Source organism: Orycteropus afer, unplaced genomic scaffold (genome assembly GCF_000298275.1).
Source record: "Orycteropus afer afer isolate SDZICR_OR568_19922 unplaced genomic scaffold, OryAfe1.0 scaffold00003, whole genome shotgun sequence".
NCBI classification, from domain to species: domain Eukaryota; kingdom Metazoa; phylum Chordata; class Mammalia; order Tubulidentata; family Orycteropodidae; genus Orycteropus; species Orycteropus afer.
Window position 1 is genome coordinate 30,504,665 of NW_006921590.1, and position 26,745 is coordinate 30,531,409.

The 26,745-nt window shown below is 40.9% G+C and overlaps 1 protein-coding gene across 1 annotated transcript in view; it reads right to left on the minus strand.

The window, feature by feature from the left end:
- Positions 1 to 19,022: 19,022 nt before the first annotated feature.
- RYK (receptor like tyrosine kinase) overlaps positions 19,023 to 26,745 on the minus strand; it is a 92,901-nt gene continuing 85,178 nt past the window's right edge. Inside the window, exons 14-15 of the mRNA XM_007937515.2 lie at positions 20,412 to 20,548; positions 19,023 to 19,134 (exon numbers count right to left, since the gene is read on the minus strand). Coding sequence (XP_007935706.1) covers positions 19,023 to 19,134; positions 20,412 to 20,548 — 249 coding nt within the window. The remainder of the gene's footprint in view (positions 19,135 to 20,411; positions 20,549 to 26,745) is intronic.

The window sequence follows — 26,745 nt, forward strand, 5'->3', positions numbered from 1 at the left end:
TTGTACTTATTCTAAGACTGATTTGTCTTTCTGGCAGTCCACAGTATATTGGTGTTATGTGCCTCTGAATAGGCTCCAACTCATAGTGACCCTACAGAACGAAACACTGCCTGATTCTGCACCAGCCTCAATCTTTGCTGTTCTGGTTACCTAGTGCCGCTCTGACAGGAATACACCACAAATGGATGGCCTTGGAAGGAAGATGGGGCAATCTACTTCTGTAGTGACACTGCCTAGGAAACCCAAGGAGGGGTCGCTATGAGTCGAGTCCTGCTCGGTGGCACATAACAACAACAACAACAAACAGGATATATTCTTACAGTTTGGAGGCCTTAAGTCCAAGTTCAAGTGCCAGCCTCTAGAGGCTGGGTGAAAGCCCCTCAACCTTGGGGTTCAGCTATGCCTCCTGCTCCTGGCTCACTGGAGCTAGAGGCATTTCTTCACTCAGACAGCTGCTGGCTGCTGAGGCTGAAAAATCCAAGGTTGATAAGTAAAAAGGCACAGTTCTGATGTTACCAAACCACACGTCAGGCCATTAATTCAAGTCCATTGTGAAGTCCCAAGGTCGGCAGAGCATGGCAGGCTGCTCAACAAAGACACGACTACATGCACGGTCCAAGCATCCCAAAAGCTAGAGACCATTCCCAAGCCTTCTTGTTATATACAAGAAGCAGACCACATCCCAAAGGCAGCTACTCAGCTGTTTGTGGTAAATCCCACCATGGAGTTGATTGCCAGTCTCATCATGGGGAGTAACTACCACGAGCTGCCCAGCCACTCAACCAGGCCCAGCCAAGTTGATACACAAACTTAACCACCACAATTCCACCCCTTGTCAACTTGGCATCTGTACAGATCTCCACTGGGTGGCTCCAGTCCCCTAGTTCCTCTAAGTGGCGACCTCACCCCCCTGGCCTGGCAAGCCCTCGTTTCTCTCCCTTTTGGGTATGGCAGCCCACCCCCTCACTCTTGGGCATAGGCTATGGCTCTATCCCACTGGCTCACATGAGCGAGCAGCCCCACACTCCAGAACCAAGTTGGTGAAGGCCTGGCTCTTTGAAACCTAGGGGACTGTGATTATTCCACCCCCAAAGACCATGGTCCTATCCTTTGAGGCTGAGGGAGCTCTGCTTCCATTTCCTTGGTCTCCGTTTCTGCCGATTAATGCCCCAGGGCAACCCACTCTGCCAGGATCTTGCCGCAAAGGGTATTTAGCTTTCTTTCTCCATGGGCCGGCCAACCTGCTACTCCATTTCATGCTGGTCTTTTTTTACCAATTAATGCCTAAAGGCAACCCACTCCGCTAGTAAGGCACCCAACCAAAGGTATCAAGCTTTCTCCTCTGTGGGCTGGTAAGGCTGTCACTGTCTCATGCCAGTTCTCTCGGCTCTGGTCCTAATGTCTCTCATGCCAATCTCCGGGCTCTGCTCCTGCCATCTCTCATGCTGGTCTCTTGCTCTGCTCCTGCTGTCTGTCATGCCATATGCCAGGGTCTCTCTGCCAAGGTCTTGGGGTCAAGGACTCATTCCACTCCTGTTTCCACATTTTAGGCATCTGTCAGAGCAATACCCCACTCTCTCAGTACCAAATTCTGTTCTGGTTACCTCATGCCTCTCTGACAAGAATATACCACAAGTGGGATGGCTTTAACAAAGAGGAGTTTATTCTTACAATTTGGAGGCTTTAAGTCCAAGTTCACAGTGCCAGGCTCTAGGGGTTGGGTGAAAGCCCCTCAACCAGCTCTGCCTCCTGCTCCCAGCCCACTGGAGCTAGAGGTGTTTCTTCACTCAGACAGCTGCTAGCTGCTGAGGCTGAGAAGCCCCAAGGTTGACAAGAAAAATGGCAGGCAGTGTACTGGCTGTTGACCCCAATTAATGACGAATCCAAGATCTCCAGGCCAAATGGTGGATTGTTCGCTCATGGACAGTTGTTTTTGTTAGGTGCCGTTAAGAGTCAGTTCCAATTCAGAGACCCTGTGCCATCTCTCATGTGCCGTCTTTCACAACAGAATCCCAATCCACAGAGGAATGTTTCTTTACCCAGGATGTCCATAGACATACTGGAAGCAGGCCACACCCCTAATGAAACGCCCTTTCAGCAGATTGGCTGCTCAAAACATAATCATCTGATCCCATCATGGGAATAACCACATCACAAAAGCTTAAACCACACAGAATTGTGGTCCAGCCAAGTTGACACACAAAGTCAATGGAAAATTTCAGCATCCCAATTCTGATATGACTGCTACTGGCCCAGACCCTTCAGGAATGAAGGTTTGGGTCACCCCACCAGGCAAAGAACCATGACCAGCTGAAGTGCTTGCTGAGGGCACGGGAAATACACAACAGGTGGTGGCAGAAGGTAGTTCTGAATATCAACTATGACCATATGACCAGCTGCAGAAATGAGGACTGTGATTAATATTTCTTCATTGTGCATGTGCATCAAATATTTTTGTTTCCTTGTTATGAACTGTAAAATGTAAATAAGGTTAATGCATTTTGGTTGTACGTGTGCTAGCGTTATCATGTTAGGTGCAAATATGACTTTATAATTGTCCTTATTTAGAGACTATATATGGTTAAGAAGATGTGTACAACTGCCAAGTTGACAAGGGGTGGACTGTGATAGTTTGAGCTTTGTGCCAACTTGGCTGGACCACAATTCTGTGTGGTTTAAGCTGTTGTGATGTGGTTATTCCCATGATGGGATCAGATGATTATGTTCTGAGCAGCCAATCTGTTGAAAGGGAGTTTCACTAGGGGTGTGGCCTGCTTCCAGTATATCTATGGACATCTTGGGAAAAGAGACATTCCTTTGTGGATCGGGATTCTGTTGTGCTGCCTACAACTGTCTGTGAGTAAACAATCCCCCATTCAGCCTGGAGATCTTGGAATCGTCATTCGTTGGAGTCAACAGCCAGTACACTGCTTGCCAACCTTGAGCTCCTCAGCCCTTGCAGCTGCGAGAGTCAGGAAAAGCCTCCAGCTTGACGTTTGATCCAAGAACTTGGGACTTGCCAGCTTCTACAAGTGTATGAGCCATTTTCCTAATTTTTTTTTTCCTCTCTCTCTATATAAGCTTTACTGGTTTTGTTTCTCTAGAGAACCCAGTCTAACACAGTCATGTTCTCAGAAGGGACGATTCTGTGGAGAAGCATATCATGCTTGGTAAAGTGGAGGGTCAATGAAAAGGGGGAAAGCCCTCAATAAGATGGATTGACACAGTGGCTGCAATGATGGGCTCAGGTATAGTGCTAAAAAGGCAAGGAGGCCACATCTCCTGACCTTCTCTAACCCCACTCCTGGTACCAAATTCTGTTCTGGTTACCTAGTGCCTCTCTAACAGGAATATACCACAGATGGATGGCCTTAACAAACAGGAGTTTATTCTCACAATTTGGGGGCTTTAAGTCCAAGTTCAAGTGCCAGGATCTAGGGGCTGGGTGAAAGCCCCTCAACCTTAGGGTTCAGCTATGCCTCCTACTCCCGGCCACTGCAGCTAGAGGCATTTCTTCACTTAGACAGCTGCTGGCTGTTGAGGCTGAAAAACCCAAGGTTGACAAGTAAAAAAGCACAGTCTCGATGTTACCAAACCACATGGCAGGCCATTAATTCAAGTCCATTGTAGTCCCAAGGTTGGCAGAGCATGGCAGGCTGCTCAACAAAGACATGACTACATGCACAGTCCAAGTGTCCCAAAAGCTAAAGACCATCATTCCCAAGCCTTCTCGTTATATGCAAGAAGCAGACCACATCCCAAGGCAGCTACTCAGCTGCTTGTGGTAGATCCCACCATGGAGTTGATTGCCAGTCTCATCATAGGGAATAACTACCACCAGCTGCCCAGCCATGTAACCAGGCCTAGCCAAGTTGACACACAAACATAACTACCACACTTGCTATACCTGGGCCCATCATTGCAGCCACTGTGTCAATCAATCTTGGAGAGGGTCTTCTCCTTTTACATTGACCTGCCACTTTACCAAGCATGATATTCTTCTCCAGGGAATGGTCCCTTCTGACATGACCAAAGTAGGTGAGACGAGGTCTGGCCATTTTTGCTTCCAAGGAGCATTCTGATTGCACTTCTAGGACAGATTTATTCCCTTTTCTGGCAGTCTTCTGGTACTTCAGTATTCTTTGCCAACACCACCACTCAAAACATCAACTCTTTTTTGGTCTTCCTTATTCATTGTCCAGCTTTCACATGGATATGAGGCTACTGAAAATACCATGGGTTGGGTTAGGACACATCTTTGCTCTCCAACACTTTAAAGAGGTCTTTACAGCAGATTTGCCCAGTGCAATACGATGTCTGATTTCTTGACTGCTGCTTCCACGGGTATTGATTATGGATCTAAGTAATATGGAAACTTTAACAACTTCAATCTTTTCTCTATTTATCGTGATGCTGCTTATTGGTCCAGTTGTGAGGATTTTTGTTTTATGTTCAGGTGTAATCCATACTGCAGTCTTTAATCTTCATCAGTAAGTGCTTCAAGTCATCGTCACTTTCCATCAGCAAGACACATATTGCAGGCTGTTAAAGAGTTTTTCTCCAACCCTAATGCTGCATTTTTCTTCATATAGTCCAACTTCTCAGATATTTCAATATACAGACTGAATAACTATGGTGAAAGGATGCAACCATGATGCACACCCTTCCTGATTTTAAACCATGCAGTATCCCTTTGTTCTGTTTGAATGACAGCTTCTTGGTCTATGTACAGGTTCCTCACGAGCACAATTAAGTGTTCTGGAATTCCCATTCTTCTCAATATTATCCATAATTTGTTATGATGCACACAGTCAAATGCTTTTGCACAATGTTTTGGTTACCTAATGCTGCTCTAACAAAAAATATCACAAATGGGTGGCTTTAACAAATAGGAGTTTATTCTCTTAGTTTTAGAGGCTAGAAATTCAAATTCAAAGTGTCAGGCTCTAGGGGCTGGGTGAAAGCCCCTCAACCCTGGGCTTCAGCTCTGCCCCTTGCTTACAGCCCACTGAAGCTGGAGGCTTTCTTCAATCAGGCAGCTGGCTGCTGAGGCTGACAAACCCAAGGTTGACAAATAAAAAGGAACAGTCCTGATATTACCAAACCACACAGCAGGCCATTGATTCAAGCCCAATTAGAGTCCTAAGATCAGCAGACAACATGGCAGCTGCTGAATAATGACTCGGCTACACGCAAGGTTCAAGAGTGCCATAAGCTAGAGACCTTCCTCAAAGTTGCTTCTTATATACTGGAAGCAGACCATATCCCTAAAGCAGCTATTCAGCTGCTCCAATAGATTCCATCATGGAGTTAATTACCAATTTCACCATGGGGAATAACTATATCCAGATGTCCAGCCACTCAAAACCAGGCCCAGACAAGTTCACACACAACCTTAACTACCACAGTCAATAAAATACAAGTAAACATCTTTCTGATATTCTTTGCTTTCAGCCAAGATCCATCTGACATCAGCAATGATAACCCTTGTTCCACATTCTCTTCTGAATCCAGCTTGCATTTCTAGAAGTTCCCCGTTAATACACTGCTGAAACTATTTTTGAATTATCTTTAGCAAAATTTTACTTGCATGTGATATTAATGATATTGTCCCATAATTTCCACATTCTGTGTGATCACCTTTGGAATAGGTACAAATATGGATTTCTTCCAGTTGGCCAAGTAGCTGTCTTCCAAATTTCTTGACATAAGTGCCTCCAGCGTGTCATTCATTTATTGAAACACCTCAATGGGTATTCTGTTAATTCCTGCAGCCTTGTTTTTCACCAATTCCTTCAGTGCAGCTTTGACTTTTTCCTTCAATACCATTAGCTTTTGATCATATGCCACCTCCTCAAACAGATGACATTGGCCAATTCCTTTTTCGTACAGTGACTCTGTGTATTCCCTTCATCTTCTTTTGATGTTTCCTGCATCATTCAGTAGTTTGCCCATAGAATCTTTCAATATTGCAACTCGAGGGCTGAATTTTTCTTCAGGTCTTTCAGCTTGAGGCTGAGCATGTTCTTCATTTTTGGTTTTCTAACTGCACATTTCATTATAATAATTGACTTGTCCTCTCGAGCTGCTCTTTGAAATTTCTTATTCAGCTCTTTTATCTTGTCATTTCTTCCATTTGCTTTAGCTACTCTCTGTTCAAGAGCAAGTATCAGAATCTCTTTTAAAATCCATTTTGGTCGCTTCTTCCTTTCCTGTCTTTTTAACGATCTTCTGCTTTCTTCAATTATGATGTTCTTGATGCCATCCCATAATTAGTCTGGTTTTTGGTCATTGGTATTCAATGTGTTAACTCTCTATCCTTTAGATGGTCTCTAAATTCAGGTGAAATATAATCAAGGTCATATTTTGGTTCTAGTGGACTTTATTTTCTTCCGCTTCAACTTGAACTTGCATATGAGCAATTGATGGTCTGTTCCACAGTCAACTCCTGGTCTTGTTTTGGCTAAAGATACTGAGCTTCTCTATCACTTCTTTCCACAGATGTAGGCAACTGATTCCTGTGTATTCTATCTGGCAGGGTCCGTTTGTACAGCTGCTGTTTATGTTGTTGAAAAAAGATATTTGCAATGAGTAAGTCGTTGGTCTTGCAAGATTCTATCATGAGCTCCTTGGCATCATTTCTATCACCAATCAATACTTTCCAATAACCGGTGATTCTTCATTTCCAACTTTTGTATTCCAATCACCCGTAATAATCAATACATCTTGAATGCATGCTTGGTCAATTTCAAACTGCAGAAATGGGTAAAAATCTTCAATCTCTTCCTCATCTTTGGCTTTAGTGGTTGCTGCGTAAATTCGAATTAACAGTAATATTAACTGGTCTTCCTTGTAGGCATATGGCTATTATCCTATCACTGACAGCACTGCACTTCAGAACATATCTTGAAACATTCTCTGTAACGATAAATGCGATGGTATTCTTCAATTTGTCATTCCAGGTACAGTAGATCCTATGATTGTCTGATTCAAAATGGCTAAATACCAGTCCATTTCAGCTCATTAATGCCTAGGATATCAACCTTTATGTGTTCCATTTCATTTCTGACAAATTCCAATTTTCCTACATTCATACCTCATGCATTCCATATTCTGATTATTAATGGATGTTTGCAGCTATTTGTTCCCATTTTGAGTCATGCCCCATGAGCAAATGGAGGTTGCAAAAGCTTTACTCCATCCAAGGCATTAAGGTTGACTCTATTTTGCAGAGGTAGTTCTTCCCCAGTTGCATTTTGAGTGCCTTCCCACCTGAGGGACTCATCTTCCAGCATTGTATCAGACAACGTTTCAGGGCTCTTCATGAAACTTTCCAGTAATATATGAGACAGTGTTTCACTGCTATTCATAAAGTTTTAAGTGGCCAATTTCTTCAGAAGTGGATGTCCCTGTCCTTCTCTCCAGTCTGTTTCTTCTGGAAGCTCCACTGAAACCTGTCTACTATGGGTGACCCTGATGGTATTTGCAATACCAGTGGCACAGCCTCCAGCCTCACAGAAACACACAAGCCACCACATTATGACAAACTGACCGACAAGCAGTAGAGTCCACAATATAGTCAATGTATCTATCTGCCAACACTATAATTCAAAGTCATCAATTCTTTGGTCTTCCTTATTTATCACCCAGCTTTTCCATGCATACAAGGCAATTGAAAATACGATGGCTTGGGTCAGGTGCACCTTAGTCTTCATGGTGACATCTTTAAAGTGATCTTTTGCAGATTTGTCCAAAGGAATATGCCATTTGATTTCTTGACTGCTGCTTCCATGGACATTGATTGTAGACCCAAGTAAATGAAATCCTTAACATCTTTAACCTTTTCTCTGTTTATCATCATGTTGCTTATTTGTCCAGTTGTGACAAGTCCTCTCTTTATGTTGAAGTGTAATCCATACTTACAATTGTTGTTGTTGTTGTTATTTGCCGTCGAGTCGGCCCCGACTCATAGCGACCCCTCCTTGGGCTTCTGAGGCAGTATCACTACGGAAGTAGGATTGCCCAACCTTCCTTCTGAGGAGTGGCTGGTGGGTTTGAACTGCCAGCCTTCAGGTTAGCAGTCAAGTGCCTTAGGCACTATGCTACCAGAGCTCCCACTTACAATTGTAGTCTTTGACTTTCATCAGTAAGTGCTTGAAGTCTTCTTCACTTTCAGCAAGCAAGGGTGTGTCATGTGCATAACACAGGTTGTTAATGAGTCTTCCTCCAATCCTAATGCCGCCTTCTTCTCCATTGAGTTTAGCTTCTAGGATTACTTGCTTAGCATATAGTTTGAGGAAGAATGGTAAGAAGATACAACCCTGACACACACCTTTCCTGCTTGTAGTATCCCCATGTTCAGTCTGAATGACTGTCACTTGGTCTATGTATACATTCCACATGAGCACCATTAAGTGTTCTGGAATTACTATTCTTTGCAATGTTATCTATAATTTGCTATGATCCCAGGAGAATGTTTTAGGATAGTCAATAAAACACAAGGAAACATTTTTCAAGTGTTCTCTGCTTTTAGCCAAGATCTATCTGACATCAGCAATGATATCCCTCATTCCAGGTCCTCTTCTGAAACCAACTTGAATTTCTGGCATGAGCCTGTCAATGTACTGCTGCAACTATTTTTGAATTATCTTCAGCAAAATTTTACTTGTGTGTCGTTATTAACAATATTGTTAGTTGATATCCACATTCTGTTGAATCACCTTTCTTTGGAATGGGTACAAATATGGATCTCTTTCATTTGTTTGGCCAGGTAGCTGTCTTCCAAATTTCTTGGCACAGAGGAGTGAGTGCTTCCAGCACTACATCCATTTGTTCAAACATCTCAATTGGTATTCTGTCAATTCCTAGAGCGCTGTTTTTTGCCAATTCCTTTAGTGCAGCCTGGACTTCTTCATTCAATATCACTGGTTCCATTTACTACTTCCTGAAATGGTTGAATGTCAACCAATTCTTTTTGGTACAGTGACTCTGTGTACTCTCATCTTCTTTTGATGTTTCTGGTATTGCCCAATATTCTCCCCATAGAATCCTTCAGTATTGTAATTCAAAGCCTAAATTTTTTCTTCAGTTCTTTCAACTTGAGATATTCTGGGCATTTCCTTCCCTTTTGGTTTCCTAACTCCAGGTCACTGCACATTTCATGTTAATACTTTACCTTTTCTTCTTGAGCCACCCTTTGAAATCTTCTGTTAAGCTCTATTGATTCATTTCTTCCATTTGCTTTAGCTACTCTACATTCAAGAGCAAATTTCAGTCTTTTCTGATACACATTTTGGTCTTTCTTTCTTTCCTGTCTTTTTAATGTCCTTTTGCTTTCTTCATGTGTAATGTCCTTGAAGTCATCCCACAACTTGTCTGGTCTTCAGTCATTGGTGTTCAATGTGTTAAATCTATTTTTGAGATGCTCTCTAAATTCAGCTGGGATATACTCAAGGTTCGTATTTTGGGTCTTATGGACTTGTTTTAATTTTCCTCAGCTTCAACTTAACTTGCACATGAGCAATTAATGGTCTATTCTGCAGCAAGTTCCTGGGCTTGTTCTGACTAATGATATTAAGCTTCTCTATTGTCTCTTTCCACAGATGTAGTCAATTTGAATCCTATGTATTCCATCTGGTGAGGTCCACATGTATAGTCACTATTTATGTTGCCGAAAAAGGTATTTGCCATGAGTAAGTCATTGGGCTTATTCTATCATGCGATCTCTGGAGTCTTTTCTATCACCAAGGCTGTATTTTCCAACTACCTATCCTTCTTGTTTCCAATGTTCACATTCCAATCACCACTAATTATAAATTCTTCTTGATTGCATGTTTGATCAATTTCAGACTGCAGAAATCAGTAAAAAAAAACCTTCAGTTTCTTCATCTTTGGCATTATAGTTGCTATGTAAATTTGAATACTAGTTGTATTAACTGGTCTTCCTTGTAGGCATATGCATATTATCCTAACACTGACAATGATACACTTTGGGATAGATCTTGAAATGTTCTTTTTGATGATGAATGCAATGTCATTCCTCTTAAATTTGTCATTCCCAACATAATGAACCATATGGTTGTCTGATTCAAAATGGCCTGTATCAGTCCATTCCAGCTCACTAGGATATAGATCCTTATGCGTTTCATTTTTGATGACTTCAAATTTTTCCAGATTCACACTTCATACACTCCACATTCCAATCACTAACAGATGTTTGCAGCTATCTTTTCTCATTTTGCATTATGCCACACCAATAAATGAAGGCCCCCAATGCTTTACTCCTTCCAAGTCATTAAGGTCAACTCTACTTTGAGGAGGCAACTCTTCCCCTGTTGTATTTTGAGTGCTTACCAATCCTAGGGGCTCATCTTCTGGCACTATGTCAGACAATGTTCTGTTGCTAAGATTTTCACTGGTCAGTTTTTTAAAAAGTAGATTGCCAGGTCCTTCTTCCTAGTCTGTTTTAGTCTGGAAGCTCTGCTGAAACCTATTCACCACGGGTGACCCCATTGGTATTTGAAATACTGGTCGCATAGCTTCCAGCATCACAGCAACATGCAAGCCACCACAGTATGAGAAACTGACAGACAAGTGGTGGCAAATAACCATGGTACCTACCAATCTAAAAAAACAAGCTGATTGGGCCCCCTTGCCATTAAGATTTTTCACAATCACTGCACTTCATCTCATATCAGACTAAAGCACTAAGTATATTACTGAAGGAGGGAAGATACCAGTCTATCAGCCTATTTCTGCACAGCAGCAGACATTGTTAGTTGAGTGCTAACCATTGTGTCACATGGCTCTTTTCAATAACAGAGTATGAAAAAGGAGAGTGGGTAATGGGTGATATCCTGGGGTGTCTGCACTAGCCCTGGTTTATCTGTATCTGGATTTGTTACAGGAGAAATACAAAGCAAATGTATTTGGTTGGGTGACCATAGTTGGGTTTCTGTTATTTGCTGCCAGATACTACCCCTAATGATGCATGCTTACTCAATTATCAGCCTGTGCTTATTTTTGGTCTTTAGAAGGAAAAAAGTAAAGAAGTAGACTCAGAAGGACGCAAAAAGATTAATTCTATAGGTAACCTCTAGGCACCATGTGTTGTTGTTTTGTGCCCTCGAGTCAGACCTGACTCATAGTGAGCCCTCCTTGGGTTTCTGAGACAGTATCACTATGGAAGTAGATTGCCCCATCTTCCTTCCAAGGAGTGGCTGGTGGGTCTGAACCGCCAGTCTTCTGGTTAGCAGGCAAGTGCCTTAGGCACTATGCTACCAGAGCTCCCACCATGTAGTTAGTGTTAATTTCTTACTAGCACTCTCAAGAAGAAACAGGCTTATAAGTTCAGTTTACTTATTTATAAAATGTTATGAAGTCCATACACTTATGTAGTATGATCATGTGTCCCAGAGAATTAAATCCAATGCTAGTCTGGAATATTAAGGGCAAAAATGAATGTATAAACAAAAATTAACATAACAAGAAAATGTTTACATTTTGTATTTCGAGACCCATAAATTAAACCCATTTTCTGAGAAGCATGGAAAAATAACACCTAGAAAACAATTTCACTGAAGTCATAAATTACTTGACGTAGGATAATTATTTTCATGTATAACTTGAAATAAAGTTGACTTTGTAGTAATATGAAACAGAATTTGCAATCAGGCTTACTATTCCTGTGATCAAAGCAAATGAAGTAAAAGGATGATGTTTGGGGGGGAGGGGAGGTTCTTAAGCCAGAATGGGTTTGGAATATTGTCCTCCCTGCCACCTTGTCTCTTTTTGTTTCATGTTTTATAGCTTTATATTACATGGAACTTAAATTCTTCACACTTGAATACAAACATATTATAATAGAACAGTATTTTAAATAAAAGTTATGTTTTTAAGGAATTAGAAGACTTATTTTTTAACAAGGAGCTCTGGTAGTGTAGTGCCTAAGGCACTTGACTGCTAACCAGAAGGCTAGAGGTTCAAACCCACCAGCCACTCCTCAGAAGGAAGGTTGGGCAATCTACTTCCATAGTGATACTGCCTTGGAAACCCAAGGAGGGGTCGCTATGAGTCATGTCTGACTCGATGGCACATAACAATATTTTTTAACAAAGCCACTCTAATTGATCTCTTATGCAAAGTGAGATACTGTTACCTTTCAGTAAATATTCAAATAGGAGCTCGGTGGTGCTGTTGTTAAAGTATTGGGCTGCTAGCCAAAAGGTTGGTGGTTTGAACCCACCAGCTGCTCTGTTGGACAAAGATGAGGCAGTGTGGTTTTGTAAAGATTTACAGCCTTGGAAATCCTATGAGGCAGTTTTACCCTGCCCTACAGGATCACTATGAGTCAGAATCGACTCAATGGCAGTGGGCTTTCTGTTATATGCCAATTACTATTTAAGCAATGGAGACAACACCCGCAAGGAACTCAGTCAAGTAGTAAAAATAATCTCTCCCAATCTCCACCTTTGTCAGAATGTACACCCAAGGAACAATGCTGCAATGCAACAAAGCCTGGGGGAAGAGGGAATGTGTCATAGGATTCTTCTGAGCAACCAGGCAAACTAGAATGAAGCACAACATTCTAGGAGGAAAGGACACAGGAGGTACCACTACGTGCTCACACAGGAGGTGGTGAGTTAGGAAAAAGCAGGTAAGAGGTGAAACTGGAGAGATGCATGGTGACTTTATGTATGTGGAAGCTCTAGACTCTACCTTAAAGGCTTTGGGAAACTGCTGGAGCTTTAAGCAAGGGACAGGGGTTCAGTCTTACGAAGCATTACTCTGGCAACTGGAGGGTGAATAAGAAGGGCCGAGACTGGAGGTCGGCTGAGCAACTACTGAGGCAATCCAGGGGAAAGATGATAATGGCCAAGAGCTAGCAACAGGGCCTCAAGTCATAAGGAAGCCAACTCAACCAACCCCATAACCCTCCCCCATTATTCCTCTCCCCCCAATAAAAACAATGTTCATCTTAACTAAAGGGACTGGGGGTTAGAGTGGAGAAGCTTTCATGCTTGTGGGCCAAAGTGAGAAAGAATTGTCCCATACCCTAAAGAATTTTTCTCTCTCTCTACTAGATCATCCCCAATAGTCTGAGAGACATTTCCTGGTACTGTAGCTTCCATGTGAAAAACAAACACAGCCCTCTCTCTGTGTCCCCAAGTCCCCAAAGAAATTCTTTGAGCTCCTCTAGTTACAACTTTAGGAGCTCTGGTAGCATAGTGCCTAAGGCACTTGACTGCTAAACAGAAGGCTGATGGTTCAAACCCACCAGCCACTCCTCGGAAGGAAGGTTGGGCAATCTACTTCTGTAGTAATACTGCCTCGGAAACCCAAGGAGGGGTCACTATGAGTCAGGGCAGACTCGACGGCACATAACAACAACAACAGTTACAATTTTATTTCCCTTCAAAGCAAAACTCTTCAATAGCACTGACTACAGCAAGGTCTCCACCTGTCATTCGTGCTTCAACTTGCTTCAGTCCCCCACTCCTCCTGTTTGTTGTTGTTGTTATGTGCCCTCAAGTCAGACCCGACTCATAGCAACCCCTCCTTGGGTTTCCAAGGCAGTATCACTATGGAAGTAGATTGCCCAACCTTCCTTCTGAGGAGTGGCTGGTGGGTTTGAACCACCAGCCTCTAGTTAGCAGTCAAGTGCCTTAGGCACTATGCTACCAGAGCTCCTACTGCTCCTGTTAGTAATCTCAAAAACAAAAACCAAACCCACTGCATTGAGTAGATTCTCATAGTGACCCTCAGTGGGCTTCTAAGATGGTAAATCTTTACAAAAGTAGATTGCCCCATATTCCTTCCACAGAGTGGCTAATAGGTTTGAACTGCCAACCTTCTGGGTAGCAGTCAAATACCTTCGGCGCTTTGTCATCAGAGCTCCTTTTGTTAGTAATCTACATATCACCAAATCCCATGAAGGCTTTTCTCTCCATTTTAAAAACTTCCCTCACTGGGCTTCTGCAACACATGGTTTTCCTGATTTTGTTATTGGTTTTTCCTACTAAAGTAGCTTCTTCTCAGTGTTTTATTTTTTTGTTGTTAGCTCTTCTTCTTCCACTAGACCACTAAATGTTGGCGTGCTCATGATTTGGTCCTAGCACCACTTCTCCATCTACACTCTGAGGTCATACAGTACCATGGCTGTACATGTCTTCTATATGTTACACATGAACATTTATATGCTCAGCTGAGACCTCTTCCCTGAGCTCCAGACTGACATCTATCTATTAGTAATCTCCACTTAGATGACTGATTGGCATCTCAAACACAGCATAGATCAAGTTACTGATTCCCCCTGCCAGAGCTAAATCTAATTACCCTTCTAGTTTTTCCCATCTCAGTATTTAGTTTAGCCACACAACCAGATGCTCAAACTAACTAGTTTTTCTTGATCACTTCCTTTTCTTTGCCACCCTAATCCCCAACTTCCGATAGGTACCATCTGTTACCTTCAGAAATAACTCTTCAATCTGCCCTTTCTCTCCATTTTTACTGTCCTGCCCATACTGGTACTCTTAATCTTTTCTTTCATGAACTACTCCAACAGCTTCTTTAAGGTTTCATTACTTCCCCCCTTGCATCTCTATATTCTTCATAAAGTTGATACAATCTTTTTAAAATGACAAATTAAATCATGTTGCTCCCTTATTTGAAAAATCTTGAATGGATTTCCATTGTATTTAGAATAAAACAGAAATGTTTCCCATGGCTTACAAGGCCTGCGTGTCTGGTTCCTGGGTCTCCCTGACCTCATCTGGTACTACTCTCTTCCCTAACTATACTCTGGCCTCCTTTCTCTTCTCCCTGCTTTAAAGCTTTTACAGTTATACCTCCCTTTGCCTGGATCTTCTCCTGGCTGTCTTATTGTCGTTCAGATCTCAGTTCAAATACCACCTGCTCAGAAAAGCCTCACTAGACATGGTATCTAAAGGTATTTATCATAACCCTTACCAAAACCTTATTCATGTTAATTACTGTCTCTCCTAACTAGAATTTGTTGTTGTTGTTAGGTGCCACTGAAATTAGCTCCAACTCACAGCAACCCTATGTACAACAGAACAAAACACTGCCCAGTCCTGTGCCAGCCTCACAATCCTTGCCACACCTGAGCCCATCATTGCAGCCACCTTGTCAATCCATCTTGTTGAGGGTCTCCCCCTTCTTCATTGACCCTCCACTTTACCAAGCATGATATCCTTCTCCAGGGAATGTTTCTACTGACAGCATGACCAAAGTAGATCAAAGCCTGGCCATTCTCATTTCCAAAGAGCACTCTGGCTGCACTTCTTCCAGGATAGATTTGTTAGTTCTTTTAGCAGTCCATGGCACTTTCAGTATTCTTTACCAACGTCTCAACTCAAAAGTAGCAACTCTACTTTTGTCTTCCTTGTTCATTGCCTAGCTCTCACACGCATATGAGGTGATTAAAAATACCATGGCTTGGGTTAGGTGCACCTTAGTCTTCAAGGAGACATCTTTGCTCATCAGCACTTGAAAGAGGTCTTTTGCAAGACATTTTCCCAGTACAGTATGTTGTCTGATGTCCTGACTACTGCTTCCATTGGTGTTGACTGTGGAACCAAGTAATATGAAATCTTTAACAACTTTAATCTTTTCCCTATTTATTATGATGCTGCTTAATGGTCCAGTTGTGAGGATTTTCACTTTATGTGGAGATGTAATCCATACTGCAGACTGTAGTCTTTAATCTTCATCAGTAAGTGCTTCAAGTCATTTTCACTTTCTGCGAGCAAAGTTGTGTCATCTGTGTATCACAGGTTTTTAATGAGCCTTCCTCCAAACCTGATGCTGTGGTCTTCTTCATATAATTCAGCTTCTTGGATTATTTGTTCTGCATACAGATTGAATGAATATGATAAAAGGATACAACCCTGAGGCACTCCCTTTCTGACTTTAAACCATGCAGTATCACTTTGTTCTGTTCAAATGACAGCCTCTTAGTCTATGTACAGGTTCCTGATGAGCATAATCAAGTGTTCTGGAATTCTCACTCTTCTCAATGTTATCCATAATTTGTTATGATCCACACAATCCAATGCTTATGCATAGTCAATAAAATACAAGTAAACATCTTTCTGGTATTCTATGTTTTCAATCAAGAATAGAATTTAAGACCCAGAAAAAGAGGCCCCTACTCTGTCTTGGTCACTGCATTTTCTGAGAGCCAAGCATACAGTAAGCCCTCAAAAATACATGTTATATGAATAACCCAATCTTCCTTGCTTCTAAAAATAAAATTCCCTTACAACAGGGGTGTTAAAAGAAAAGAAAGAATATAATGGAGCTCTAGATCACTAGAGCTAGCTATGATATCATGTCAGTACTTTGCAATTTGCTTCTTTCTCATCATCGTCATCATCATTATTATTGCAAAACCTGCTCAGTAAAATTTATGACAAAACTGCCAGGAGACCAGCTATAGAAATCTTGTAACTGTTGTTTCCTTTCTGTGTCACTGACTCCCAATACCTTCCCTCTACCCCCCCAAAAAAATCTATTTAAATTCTTAAGCCATCTACTAAGTCAAATATGTATATACAAAAGGAAAGAGCTTAGGAACATAAAGAGATAACGTTAGACTTACCACACCTTCTGAGCAATCCCAATTTGGGACAGAAATCAGAAATCAGTACTTTTTCTTTTTAACTAATCCTGCACATGGCACTGTAATTTCTCAATAATGCAGTCACTAGAACACGAAAAAGAATTCACTGAATGTTGGACGGGATGCTAGAGCTGGATCATGCCATGTGCCTAATACATAATAAGTGATAAATAAATCTGACTGAATGCCTTCTAAGAAAGCAAAACATGAAAAGAATAGCTGTAACTTATAAACTGTTCAAAATGTGTGTGTGTGGTGTTTTCTCATCCAGGCATTCTGAAAGTTTAGTAGTTCATAATTTGAGGAGTGAGTGTTAATAACCAATGGTACACATAAAACTCATGCTCTTGGCCTACTTGAGGTAGTGCATGTACGAGATGGAACTGCCGACCTAGAAAGCTTTTTTAAAAAACAGAGAAATTTTCCATCTGCCATGTATACTCCTTTATTACCCCTGTGTGGTAGTTATGTTTGTGTGTCAACTTGGCTGGGCCTGGTTGAGTGGCTGGGCAGTTGGATGCAGTATTTCCCATGATGACACTGGCAATCAACTCCATGGTGGGATCTACCGTGAGCAGCTGAGTAGCTGCCTTTGGATATGTGGCCTGTTTCCCGTATGTAAGAAACAGCTTTGGGAATGGTCTCTAGCTTATGGAATGCTTGAACCCTGCATGTAGCCATGTCATTGTTAAGCAATCTGCCATGCTCTGCCGACTTTGGGACTTTTAATGGACTTGAATGAATGGCCTGCTGTGTGGTCTGATAACATCGGAACTGTGCTTTTTCACTTGTCAACCTTGGGCTTGGCAGCCTCAGCAGCCAGCAGCTGTCTGAGTGAAGAAAAGCCTCTAGTTTCAGTGGGCTGGAAGTTGCAGGCAGAGCTGAAGCCCAAGGCTGAGGGGCTTACACCCAGCCCCTAGAGCCTGACACTTTGAATTTGGACTTCTAGCCTCCTGAAGTGTAAGAGAATAAACTCCTGCTTGTTAAGGCCATCCCATTTATGGTATATATTCCTCAGAGCAGCACTAGGTAACCAGAACACCCTATGAGGACGTGAGTAGAGATGGACACCTGCAGGCCTATTCTGAAGGCCTATTTAGCCCAGCCAGAGGCCAACTAAACCTGAGCATAAATATATACATACTTTTTATTTAATGGCTCTGGAGAAAACTTTCAGTGTTGTAGTAAATTTTTGTATCAATAACCCCAAGTTTTTGCTATTAGAACCTGGAGGCCGAGCAGACTCAGCTTCAGCTGTCAGGGCTCTGAAGTGCAGCTGAAGCACTCACGAAATAAGACACAAATACCTAGTGTTTGCACATTCAAGGACTCACCGCACACAACAACCAACTGTTCATCATAAACGGTATTTCGATACTGTAATATAAAAACAAATCCTTTAATTTTTCAAGTGTTTTAAAAACAAATTTTATACTTAAGCCAGCCTAGAAGATAAGCACAAAATTGACCAGTTTCCGTTTTTTTACCCATAACAACTCAAGCACCCACTCTGTGCATAGCACTATTTTGGGTGCAATAAAGGCAGCCTTAACCTTGGAAACAGGATTTCACTTTCTGTATCATCTCCTTTTCCAGAGAGTAAGAATAAATAAAATTGCCACTGTTTACTAATGACCTGCTCCAAACCAACTGATGGCTCATAGAAAAGTTAATTTCTGACCAGTTTAAGATGTGATAAATCTAGCTCCTGCTTCCCCCAATATAGTAAAGCAGAACTCCATGTTATTAAAAAATAAAACTAAAAATATGCCACTTTCCATGCAAGAGTTGTTTCTGTTCCTAATAAGTATTCAAAAATTTTGAGATTTTCTATAAATTTTCTTCTTCCAATATTGCCTTTTCTTGAATTAGGCAAACCAGATCTTTTTATGTTACTTTTCCTAAGAAAAGTACTACATCTTGAAGACAAGCCATTTCCAGGACTAGTGATTTAAAAAAAAAAAAAAAAACCTTTAAAGGTGACTCACCTATGATTACCTTTGATGAAGTAAAAAAATAAAAAGCAGTTGGCACTATTAGCTATTTCAAATATCTGTGTTTAAACAATTTTAAAAACTGTTTATTTATTTTGTAAGAATGTACCCATAGTCCAAAATAACTATGTTTTAAAAATCTTTTGGCCAAAAAAATAATAAAAAACCTTTCAGTTCAACCTAATAAAAGTGATATCTAAAAAATATTCCACAATATTAAGTTTGTATTAAAAAGTTCAGATTCTAAAGCATTCCTAAGGCACGGTGTTTTGGAAGACAAGTGTGGTTCTACTGGTGTTGCATTATATACGAAGTGTCCCTGACTGGCTCCAAATGACCTCTGACAGGTGTGTTCCTCCTAATGGTGTAGGACTGTGACAGGAGTGTCACACATAGGCTCCCAAGGCTGCATGGAATTCTGTGAGACACTGCACCAGCTGCTGGAACTTGGGCCTCTCCTCCGGATCTAAGGCCCAGCAACAGGCCATCACAGCAAATCTGCAGAGTGACAAAAGAAAAATTTGACTAGTAAGGATATATTGCTCCTGACCTTTTGGTGATTTTTATTTTGTTGTTATTTTTCTGTCTAAATGTGAGCATGTAGCAGGTGAGAAATTAAAATTCAATCAATTTTGCTATCTGTTGGCAATTCTAGAATGAAAAGAAAAAAATTGAGTCATCTGGATTAGATATGTGGATTTCAATTCCCCATGAGATCGCTATCAAAACACGTATCAACAAACACTTAAAACACATGTAGTCAAAAATAAGCTGTGTTATTCTGTATTTAAGTTGTGAGAGCAAGAACTTAGAAGAAGGTGGAAAGCCTTCTGTTTCTAAGTTCTAAGAACCCTGGATCTACAGTAAAATTAGTGCAAAAGCTGTTACCTCTCCCTGGTGCAGGAACATTCAGGAGGTTCTGGGACTAAGATCACACTCACCATGTATACAGTTGTCCCTAAATAGTCTCCTGCCCACCCCAGCCCCATTAATAGGAAGATTACCCATATGATAAAAGCAGGAAACAACTATCTCCCTCAGTAACCCAAAATGTCTTCCTTAAACATCAATTGACACCAACTGGCAAGGCAAGATGACAACGAGGAAGGCTTTTTTTAAAAAAAAAATAATAAAATTTATATCCTTAAGATGGTATGATTAAAAGTCCTGTCTTCATTCTATATAAAATAACCTACGTTGTCTTCAGGAGCTCTGGTGGTATAGTGTCTAAGGCATTTGACTGCTAACCAGAAGGCTGGTGGTTCAAGCCCACCAGCCACTCTCCTCAGAAGGAAGGTTGGGCAATCTACTTCTGTAGTGATACTGCCTTGGAAACCCAAGGAGGGGTCGCTATGAGTCGGTTCTGACTCAATGGCACATAACAACAACAACAACATTGTCTTCAGTTTTCTCATTGTATACATTAGTTGCTCAGATTAGACTAAGTACTTTGTTGTTGTTGTTGTTGTTATGTGCCGTCGAGTCGGCCCCGACTCATAGCGACCCCTCCTTGGGTTTCCGAGGCAGTATCACTACGGAAGTAGGATTGCCCAACCTTCCTTAAAATGCAGGAAGTTCTGCCACATACATGAAAGAATGAATGACCCTACTTGAATTCATAGTTAATTACTTCTCTACAAGAATCTAATTCATGTCCAAAGAATGATTATTCTCAAAAGGGAAGACTGTGTATTAATATTAAAACCTGCTCTTCTTCTTTTTCCCCAATATAATAGATGGAATGAAAGCCAGGTCTTCAACTTGTTAACACTCACAGTTCATCTGGACAGTTGATTGGCTGAGCTATTCGGTAGCCATCTTTCAGGTATGCAGCCATCTCAAAGGGGTCAATGTCCACATACGGTGTCTGGCCCAGTGTCATGAGCTCCCACAGTGTCACTCCAAAGGCCCACTGAGGAAAAGAGCAGCAGTACAATGAGGTCACACTTAAAAAAGCTGTCAGTGTGCTATTGCCTATGGCTGACTAAGGGTCAAAAATATCTCCACTCTTCAAGCAGAACAATTTTCTACAAAAAATAAGTTTAATTTTTTTGATGTCCAGTTAGTTTCTCTTAATGGGACAAAAAAGACAGTACTGCATTAACAGCATCCTTTACTGTGACTATTAGTACTGTATATTTTAAGGAAATTAGATCTGTTGGAAGAAATGGCTGATTATGAGCCCCACCTGAAACTATTAACTATATCAAGGGTGTTACTGATATGAAAAGGTATAACTTTAAATACTTTGGCTATTTTGCATAACTAAGAAGCGGCAAGTAAACATAATTTTAACCCAACTAGTGAGGAAGGTTGGGCAATCCTACTTCTGTAGTGATACTGCCTCGGAAACCCAAGGAGGGGTCGCTACGAGTCGGGGCCGACTCGACAGCACATAACAACAACAACAACAGTGAGAAAAGTATCCTGAATTAGTGAAATTTATAAATTATTTAAAATACAAAAAATCATGGATTTTTACTATATCCAAATAATTTAAAAATGGAAAGCATCCTTTAAAAAATGCCCTTCTAACCTTGCTTAAGTGAAAGATCAGATTTACTTAAGATCTTGCCCCTACCAATAGTCTATTTAAGATGTAAGCTACTGATAGGAGGAAGAACCCTAAGTAGTGATAACAGTTCCCATCCATAGTCCAACCAAAGCTCCTCATTGCCCAGTCCTGGCTGCTGTGGCTCTCAAGGAGTGTGTGTGTGGGGTGCGGTGGGGGAGCAGGCAGTGTGTCTACACAGAGGGGCTACCACATGGCTGGGAGGACTAAGCATGGGGATAGCCACTGATCTGCTGCCACATGTAAGCCCCAAAGTCAGAACAGCTGAAGATGGATAACAAAAAGAGGAAGAAACTAAGCCTATGTACCTTAGTATCATGTTTATGAGTGCCTACAAGTATTTTGTATTTTTTTCCTCTAATTTTCACAGCAAATCTGTGAGAATCACTGGTAGCCTGATTTTATAGGTGAGGAAACTGAGGCTCAGAGAAGTTACCTGCCCCAAAATATATTTTCATGACTAAAAGAGAAAAAAATAAAATTTCAAAACCAAGTTTGTTTATAAAATCTAAGGCAATGCTTTAATTTTAGGTATTAAAATTTCTATTTTTATTATATTTTTCAATAACAAAATTCAAAAAAATACTCCAAAAAATAAACAATAGCTCTACCATTTGGCACAGTGCCTAAGGCATTTGACTGCTAACCGGTAGGCTGGCAGTTCAAACCCACCAGCCATTCTTTGAAAGGAAGGCTGGGCAAGCAACTTCCATAGTGATATCACCTCAGAAACCCAAGGAGGGGTCAGTATGAGTCAGATCTGACTCAATGGCAGTGAGTTTTAGAGCTACCATTTGTAAGAATCTGGTAGCATAGTGCCTAAGGCACTTGACTGCTAACCAGAAGGCCGGTGGTTCAAACCCACCAGCCACTCCTCGGAAGGAAGGTTGGGCAATCCTACTTCCGTAGTGATACTGCCTCGGAAACCCAAGGAGGGGTCACTATGAATCGGGTCCGACTCCACGGCACAAAACAACAACAACAACAACATGCAAATCAGAAAATAATGGAATGACATTTTAAAACTGTTAATGGAGAATTATCTATCAAGTCAAAATAATGTTTAAAAATGAAGGCAAAATATAGTTTTTCAGACAAAGCTGAAAGAATACATCACTAACAGACCTGTTCTGCAATACATGTTAAAACAGTTGTTATATGGAAGGAAAATGACACTGGATGGAAACTTAGATTTACCCCTCCCCCCAAAAAATGAAGAGTACTGAAAATATATGAGTAACTATTAAAGGTATTTTTCTCATTGTTAAATTTCTTTACTAAATTAGTAAGCAAAAGCAGTAACAATGTATTGTGGATTTTATAACATACAGAGTAGCAAAATGTATGCCCATTGATAGATAAATCCTCCACCTTCTACTCAGCCTGCCAGAACGTACTAAGTTTCTGTCTCTCCCAGTAGTTTTCTAGTCTCCACCCCCTAATTTCTGCTTAGACTCTCTGTGTTCTTTTCCACTCTTCAGGTGCCCCCGCCTCCAAACCCCCTAGTTTCCAGTAGAGTCCTTTGTCTACTTTTTCCCACCATGAAGCAGCCCCCACCCCCACTCTCCGTTTCTGCTTGGATCTTTTGTCCCCACCCTCCCTTGTGTTTAGTTCCCCTTCAACATTTAGGATTGGTCCTTTTGAAATAGGCAAAAGACCTCCTGAATGAAAACACTACTTAAGCACCCTGCGGAGACAAGATCAGGGCTGACGCTACTCTAAGCCTCAGCCCATCTGCCGGAGGGATGTTTAATAAAACTTATTTTCTAACAATTCACCCTGGTCTTGTTCTCCTAGGTATTCAACACCTAACACCCCCAATAGCATAAAAGATGGAAAGGGTTAAATGGACACAGTCTCCTAGTAAAACATTACTTGAAAGTTTAAGGTATATACTGTAAACTCCAGAGTAGATTTTCAACCTTGGCACTACTGACACTGTGAGCCAGATAATACTTTGTTGTTAGGAGCAGTCTTGTGCAGTGTAAGATGTTTAGCAGCATTCAAGGCACATGCACCCATACACACACACACTCTGCTCCAGTTGTAAAAACCAAAAATGTTCTCAGACATTGCCAAATGTCTGTGGGGGGACAAAACTGTCCCCACTCGAGAACCACTGAGTTAGACTGATCGCAAACAAAAAGATTTAAATTACCAGTATCGGGAATGTAAGAGATCCTATCATTAAGATCCTATAGACATCAAAAATATTAAGAAAATATTATGAACATTATGCCAATAAAATCAGTAACTTAGATGAAATGAACAAATTCTTCAAAGACACAAATTACCAAAATAGAAACAAGAATAAAATAGCTCTATTGGAGTGAGTTTGTTTTTTTAAAACATCTATCTTTAATGGAGCTCTGGTAGCATAGTGGCTAAGACACTTGCCTGCTAACTAGACGGCTGGCGGTTCAAACCCACCAGCCACTCCTCGGAAGGAAGGTTGGGCAATCCTACTTCCGTAGTGATACTGCCTCAGAAACCCAAGGAGGGGTCACTATGAGTCAGGTTTGACTCGACGGCACTTAACAACAACAACAACTATCTTTAATAGCCCTGTATCTATTAAAGACATCAAGTTCATAATTAAAAATCTTGCCAAAATCTTCCCAGGTCCAAAGAGTTTCACTGGTGAATTCTATCTAAGCTGAAAGAAAAAACAATACCAATCATAAAGACTCTCTCTCAGAAAACAGGAAGAGGGAACATCACCCAATTCATTTTGAGGCCACCATTATCCTAAACACAAAAACCAAAGTATTTCAATGACCATTAAGGTAGGAACTGTGCTTTGGAGGAAGGAGAGAGGCAGAGTCAGGTGGAGACGGATGTACAAGCTCCACAGAGACTTAGAGCCTACTGGAATCACTGCTTCTAGAGGAACATTCTACTCCGCTCAAGGCTGGAAAAGTGATTTCAAATAAATAAAAGTTAAAGGAAGGTAACTGTTCATATCCAGGTTTTTGCCTATATTAAAATCTTACTCTAAATGAACTTTTAATAATAACAGTGATTGGTAAATAGAACAACTGATGTTTTAGGTTTTTAAATGGTGTCCAATTTCCATAGGGAATATTGTTCACTGCACTAATGGAACAGAGCTCAAATGAGTGAGACTGGTTAGGCTCCTGTTCCCATTCTTTCTTCCTGAGGTGAGACAGACCTATTCACTGATTGTGGTGGCAGCTGTGGGGAAGAAATCTATCCAAACTAGATTTTGGAGGATGTAACAGTGAGAACTGGCAACAAGGGGACACTACCACTTTGTATACAGGGAATAACCCCGTCCACAGACAAGGAAAGTACATTACAACAACTGCTGACTAAGCAACAGTAGTGTTGCTGGTATCTCAGATGTGGAATTGTACACAAACATCCTAACAGTAGAGTCACTGGGTGGTGCAAACGGTTAACAGACATGGCTGCTAACTGAAAGTCCACCCAGAGGCACCCTGGGAGACATGCTTGGTGATGTGCTTCTAAAAACTTAACTGCTGACAACACTATGGAGCACATTTCTCCTGTGACACACGTGGGGCTGCCATGAGTCAGAATCAACTCAACAGCAACTGTTTTCTTTTTTATTGTAATAGTATACCAGCATCCAAAATAATACACATAAGCTGACTATAAAAACTACTTCTTTGACATTGTTTTCTCCACAATAGTATCACTAAGCATTCATTATCATTAAGCATTTACCAAAGGTTCTCATATTACACATTGCAACACTGATAAATACCATATAAAAAGAACAATGAAGCCAAAGGGTACACAGCAGTTTCATTTCCTTCAATGCCAACAAAAGTGATTAATTACATGTTGGCTCACCAACTATTAAAAAAAAAAAAAAAAAACAAGACCAAATGGCACAAGGATGATTTGTGGAAAACTTGCTCTTTAGAGTCTTCTGATAACTGAACCATTTAAAATTTAGAAAGACTTATTCTATAATTTTTTTTTTTGTTTGACGTCTTTGGAGAGAGGGCAAAAAGAAGGTCAAGCTGTTTTTTCAAGAGTTTTATGGCAGGCTGCCGCCATTTCCATTTAAAGAACATTTAGAAAATAACAATGTTCCTCTATTCATTTTATTCCTGTCCCCTCAATTAGTGCTCTTTTAGTGCTCTTTTATACTTCTTGATACATAGTACATGAAACATTTTTTTCAGGAACAACACATACTGATATGGCTTGTCAAAAAGTACATCAGAAATTTCTTTTAACCAAGAGTTAACTAGAGTTCACTCACTCACTGCCATCGAGTCAGTTCCGACTCAATAGCCCCCTTCCTTGGTTTTCTGAGGCAGTATCTCTACAGAAGTAGACTGCCCAGTCTTCCTTCGGAGGAGTGGCTGATGGGTTTGAACCTCCAGCCTTCTGGTCAGCAGTCAAATGTCTTAGGCACTACACCACCAGAGCTCCTTAACTAAAGTTGTTGTTGTTATGTGCCGTTGAGTCAGACCCAACTCATAGCGACCCCTCTGTGGGTTTCCGAGGCAGTATCATTACAGAAGTAGATTGCCCAACCTTCCTTCGGAGTAACTAAAGTTAGAGCTACTGAATTAAGAGATTTCCATTCTATTGTTTTATGAAGTAATAATACTTCCTAATAATACTGGCTTTTATCAATACACACAAAAAATTATCTTAAAAATCTGAAGAACTTTCATTTTATACTTCAGTGTACTATACACAGGAGCTCTGGTGGCATAGTGGTTAAAGCATCTGGCTGCTAACCGAAAGGTCAGCAGTTTGGACCACATTTCACCCCCACCCATTTCGCAAGAGAAAGATGAGGGAGTCTGCTTCCTTAAAGATTTATGGCCAATAGGTCCCTATGAATCAGAATCAACATGCTGGCAATGGGTTTATTCACTGTTTAGCTTTCACATGCATATGAAGTGACTGAAAATATCATGGCTTTGGTAAGCTGGATCTTACGTCTTCCAGGTAACATCTTTGCTTTTTTGACATCTTAAAGAGGTCTTTTGCTGCAGATATGCCCAATGTGGTATTGTTATCTCTGATTTCTTCACTGCTGCTTCCATGGCTGTTGACTGTGGAGCCAAGTAAAATGAAATCCTTGACAACTTCAATCTTTTCTCCATTTATCTTGATGTTGCTTACTGGTCCACATTATTTTTAGAATCAATTAGTCAATTTCTAACAATAGCAACCACAAAACATCCTGTGGGTATGTCCATTAGGATGGTGGAGAATCTACAGAACAACTTGGCAGAACAAACATCTTACCAATACTCATCTTCTGACCAATGAACAAAGTATACTTTCTTTTTCTAAGTAATGTTTTGTAGTTTTAATTGCATAGTTCTTCCAGATTTTTAGATTTATCCTAAGAATTTAGTATTTTTGATGCTATTATTAATGCTATTTAAGAATTATTTTCCAATTTTTCATTCCTAGGAGCTCTGGTAGCATAGAGGCTAAAGCACTTGACTGCTAACCAGAAGGCTGGTGGTTCAAACCCACCAGCCACTCCTCGGAAGGAAGGTTGGGCAATCCTACTT